This window comes from Ananas comosus, linkage group 9 (genome assembly GCF_001540865.1).
Source record: "Ananas comosus cultivar F153 linkage group 9, ASM154086v1, whole genome shotgun sequence".
Taxonomy (NCBI): domain Eukaryota; kingdom Viridiplantae; phylum Streptophyta; class Magnoliopsida; order Poales; family Bromeliaceae; genus Ananas; species Ananas comosus.
The window spans coordinates 299,237-304,020 of NC_033629.1; the positions used below are offsets into that span (position 1 = coordinate 299,237).

At 38.0% G+C, this 4,784-nt stretch overlaps 1 protein-coding gene across 1 annotated transcript; it reads right to left on the bottom strand.

Moving 5' to 3' along the window:
- LOC109715361 lies at nucleotides 1,528-4,519 on the bottom strand. The gene is made up of 3 exons (XM_020240339.1): nucleotides 4,382-4,519; nucleotides 3,836-4,234; nucleotides 1,528-2,087 (listed from the first exon to the last, which is right to left on the bottom strand). Exons 1-3 carry the CDS (start codon nucleotides 4,517-4,519, stop codon nucleotides 1,998-2,000), a joined length of 627 nt encoding a protein of 208 aa, XP_020095928.1. The 3' UTR covers nucleotides 1,528-1,997.

Here is a 4,784-nt window from a genome sequence, read left to right on the forward strand (position 1 = left end):
GAAAATATATACCAACTATGACAACGACAACACAAAAAGAAAGTGGGTTTTGTAGGAAGGGAAGGAGATTTGAGGTAAGAAGGTATAATCAGGATTAATTCGACAACAATGTAGGTAATTAAACGAACGACAACAGACTTCTGAGTCTTGGTTGCCTCACCCCAATTAATACATTTCAATCCAATACAAACTACGTACTAACTACCCATTAAGATAATAAACGTATAAAAACGTAAATCCTTCGCGGAGTTAACAAAAAAAAATTGGACTCAAACAACGGACCACATAATTAAGATGATCATACACTTCCGTTTTACAGAAAAACAACCTATGAATAAAAAGAGAACGGAGACTTGACACTACCAATAACCTATTCATCGTGAAACCCTCAACCGTCTCTACCGCTCACTATCGGTAAATTTCTGTACCCACAGCCTGTTTAACTACAGCGACTACCCGATGAGGTTCTCGCACCAGCACGTTATACAGTAAGCAGATACATTCGTAGACTTCAGGTACGCGGGTACAATAGAGAAAAATCATAAAATCAAAAGTAATCTTCAACTTTACACCAAAGTAATGAAACAACCAAAACATCGGTTTCTCAGAAGAAGCGGTCGACTAGAGCACTCGTTCGAACACCTCAAACCTAAAAGGAGCAGTCGCCTATGAGCGAGAAAACGTGTTCTCTAAATACGGTTTCAAGGTGTGTTCGTTAGGCCAAATTCGCATTCGGGAAAGACGTTTTAGAATACACCAAACTTGAAACATATGGATACAGGTATTAACAAAAATGAGTAAGATGACGTATGTTACTAAACAAAGAAAATAATATACCTATATGACTTACTTACGGCGAATCAATAATCAAGCCTTTGAATNGATGATGGGGAATAGATACAAACAAAGGTCAAGCTCCTTCTTTTGGCCCTTGGCGGCAACACAATCTTGGAGGTGGTCACAACGACCTCCTTACCTTATGTCAATTATTGAGGCACAATGGAAATCCCCAATTTTTTTTTATTGACAGAAGGGTTTATTACGAGTAATTAACAGTACAGGGGCTGTAAATCAAACAAATAAGAGTTGCGAGGGCAACTTTAGAATCGGATATAGTATAGGGGATCTCCATGCATTTTTAATCAACATTTCATACATCATATTGCTTAATAAAGTGATTTGGATTTTAATGCTAATAAAGAATGATATTATAACAAAGAATGAATTCAGTTTTTAGTAGGCAACTGCCAGTTGCAGGAGTGTTCTGTGTTATCTTATCGTTCAGTTGTCATTCTAAGCCTTTTGTATGGGGCAAGCAAAGTGCTCGAATTAAGATAATGATGTGAAAACAAAACTAAACCATACATAGAAGATGGTAACCAAGAAATTAGAAACAAAAAAAGTTCCATGTTCAAAACATCAGTCCACAAACCAATGTAATTTCTTTGACTAAAGTCTAATGGTTTTAAAGTTGAATCCACTGACTATCACATTTGCGGGCAATCAAATCCAATAGATCATAGAAATCTAAACCTAGTAAGCGTAATAAACAAGAGCCTACATGCATTAGCTAGTGCATCAACTGGTCAACTTGGCAAAAAGAAGTAAAAAGAAAGCATAGGTGGACGGGATCCACAGGAATGCTAACACGGCATAAATAAAAATGGAAATTACATCAGCGGTATATGTTTTCTTCTTGTGGAAAACAAGATAGATACAAATGCCTTTCTATCGCACTTTTATTTTTGTACCTATTCTCAGCAATATACTAGAATGTCACATAATACCATAATAGCAACTATGCATTTGAATGCTCCAAAGACTGCAAATTATGAACTTTAAAAACTGAAGAAAGAATACCAGCAAACTTTATGATGATAAACTTAAACTTTGAATACTCAACAGAGCCCCAATGACCCATTATAGAGCATGAGGCTAAGTAGAGTATTTGTGCCCATGTAACAAAGCTGATTAAATTAATTCCTAAGAACATAATATTAGTAACAAGTGAATTTCAATGACCAATGAGATATAGAGGAGGTTTTCATGCCTACCTTTGTAAAAACTCGAAGCAAGAGAGGGCAAGTCTGCAAATTCAAAATTAAAAAGAAAAATTAGCTCAATATTTGATGATGCACTTGAAAAGGAGAATGAAGGAAAAGATGGAGCATGCCCTAACATCAACATATGTTAATTAAACTAACATAAACACAAAGTAAGCAAAAATTATTATCAAGAACTTCAAATTTAGTAAGTTCAATTAGGCCGTCGTCATACTGTAAAATCTTCTTTAGTCACAAGCATCATCGCTATTTAGCTATAGTACGTTGTGCGCATCCTTTAACATCATATTTCCAAAAAAAGAAAAATCCCAATGCATTGTTAAGTTTCAGCCATGCATGCTGTGCTCAGTCACATAGACACTTGCGAAATTAACACTTTGGGTTCTTAAAAATTACTTTGCCTCAAGGAAAAAGAAATCATTTAATCTTCTCGGTATCATCAAATTTTTTTTTTTGATAATCCATTCCTTAGAATTTAGGTTAAAATGTACGGAGACCCCCTTAACCATAGGCCATCTCAACTTTAATTTTTTTTTATAGAGACCCCCCTAACTTTTGATTTCTTCAAACTGAATTAATCTATTTACTTTAGTTGGAATTATTTTAACAAATTTATAGTTATATTAGCTATCAATCATTAAACATTTCAATTTCAATTGCTAAAAAATAATTAAAATTGTTAAATTTAATGAAATCATCAATGAATTTGATGAAACCCCAAATTATTTGATAGTCACTTAATTCAAAATAATTGAAACCTAATGGGGTCTCAATCAAGAAGTTTAAAGTTGAAGGGGCAGTTTCAAAATGGCCTAAAGTTGAGGGAGTATCCATACATTTTTACCTGCAATCTATTAACGGAAAACAACACCTTTTGATTTAACAAATTTTTTTTCTATAATCCTTCACATAAAGGAGGAGATGCACATAAAGGATAAAACATGCATTGCTAATAGTTCAATGTAATAAATTTTGCCCACATACTTACAACTCAAGTTTGTACACTAGGAATATGACATTGATACCGAACAAAAGGGTCAAAGAAAACTCAAGAAGATCGGCAAACTGTTTGCACAACAGAAGCCAGCAACTGATGAATATAAATATTAAAAACATTGTTCTGTAGTAGCTTATGCTTTCAAAGACAAACGATTGTTTCTCATGATATCAAAGCAAGAGATCCTGAGTTTAAATTCTACTAGACCCCTAATCTCATTATTAGGCCTCGTCTGTACGTCGGAATAAGTTATTGGATGACAAGCTATCCGATACGAAAATTTTCTTAATTCATTGGAAGATACGAGTTAGATTTTCGCTCCTTAAAAGGCCTCGGCATCCGTGATTTGGAAGGGTAGCATATCTTACTTACTTACAAGGTGATTTATCTCATTCCGAATATGCAATTCCATTTTAAACATTCGACCACACTCCTAGCTTCCAATCACGCAAAAAGATTTCTCGTAGGTCCTGTTTGGACGCATGAATATCTCGTCCGGTATATATTCTTTCAATTAACTTAAAACAGTGTACGTTTAGTAGATAAGGGAGTGCGATCAAATATTTAGAATTGAATTTCATATTCGGTAGTCAAGTAAATTTTGTTCTTTATAATAAGATAAATCATCTTGCAGGTAAAATATTATCCTAGTACTAAATAATGGATAACGAAATCTTTGAAGAAACAAAAAATCAAACATCTTCTTAGCATCAGTTACGAGAGAATCAAATCAAATGATCTTTGGAAATCAAAGAAAGGATGACAGAAAGAGCACCTTCTCACGGTCGACAGGCTCGACGCGAGGGCGGGCAGGCGGGGGAGGCCCCCTGGCCTGAACAGAAGGCATCATGGGCCTTCCCGCCCTATTCTGCACTTCCGGAGCCCGGGCCATTCTGCAATCCCTCTGCCAATCACCAAGACCGGTAGTTTGAAGAGAGAATAAAGGCGGCAGCAAGAGAGTCGAAGGGAGGGAGGCTTGGTGTTGCGATCCGGCGGAAGCGAGGATGGAGGCTTCGGGCGAAGCTCCGGCTGATGCAGAGTAGGCGGGCGTAGCCCGGCTGGCGCGGAGGAAGCGGGCGAAGCCTCGACTGGCGCGGGGAGGCTCGCTAGTCGCAAGGGTATCCTCCTGCCTGGCGGAGGAGATCGAAGCCGAAGAGGGAAGAGGGATTCGAGCCTATCTAGGAAGTGGATGCGGGCAGTCCGCGACTCGGGTCGGAGGGAAATGTCGGACCCAAGACCCGCCGGGTTGCGGGTGGTGCGGAGAAGGAAGGAACCGAGCCCATTACCACTTACGAGCGGGTCGGGGCGTAATGGCGAGCACATTACCCGCCGGGTTGCGGATGATGCGAAGAAGGGAGGATCCGGCGCCCGTTTGCCCGAGAGCTGCAATCTGGACCAGGAAGACCCAGGACGCGGCCCAAATACAATACCTGACGGGAAGCAGTCCAACCGGCCTCATTCCTATTGAATCTTTTTGTTGTTTAGCCCCCCAAAAGAATTGAAGAATTGGTATACACAAATATAAATAATTCTGATATTAATCGTTGCATAAATATAAATAAATAATAATAAACATACTAAGTATTCCTATAAGAAAGTTTTCATATTCTTTACAACTAAGCAAAATATTTGTACGCTGCATCGCGCGAGTCACTACACTAGTATTTAATTAATTTTAGTAATTACTATGAATATCAAACTAATAGGGGGGTAAGAATGAATGC

Bases quoted from the DNA above. Each gene is read 5' to 3' on its own strand.
- LOC109715361 (XM_020240339.1), bottom strand. From the start codon at position 4,519: ATGAGGCCGGTTGGACTGCTTCCCGTCAGGTATTGTATTTGGGCCGCG. The intron at 4,235-4,381 runs GTGCTCGCCATT...CTTCCTAGATAG, and splicing joins TCCGCAACCCGGCGGGTAAT to GCTCGAATCCCTCTTCCCTC. The intron at 2,088-3,835 runs GTGCTCTTTCTG...TTGAATTTGCAG, and splicing joins AGCCTGTCGACCGTGAGAAG to ACTTGCCCTCTCTTGCTTCG.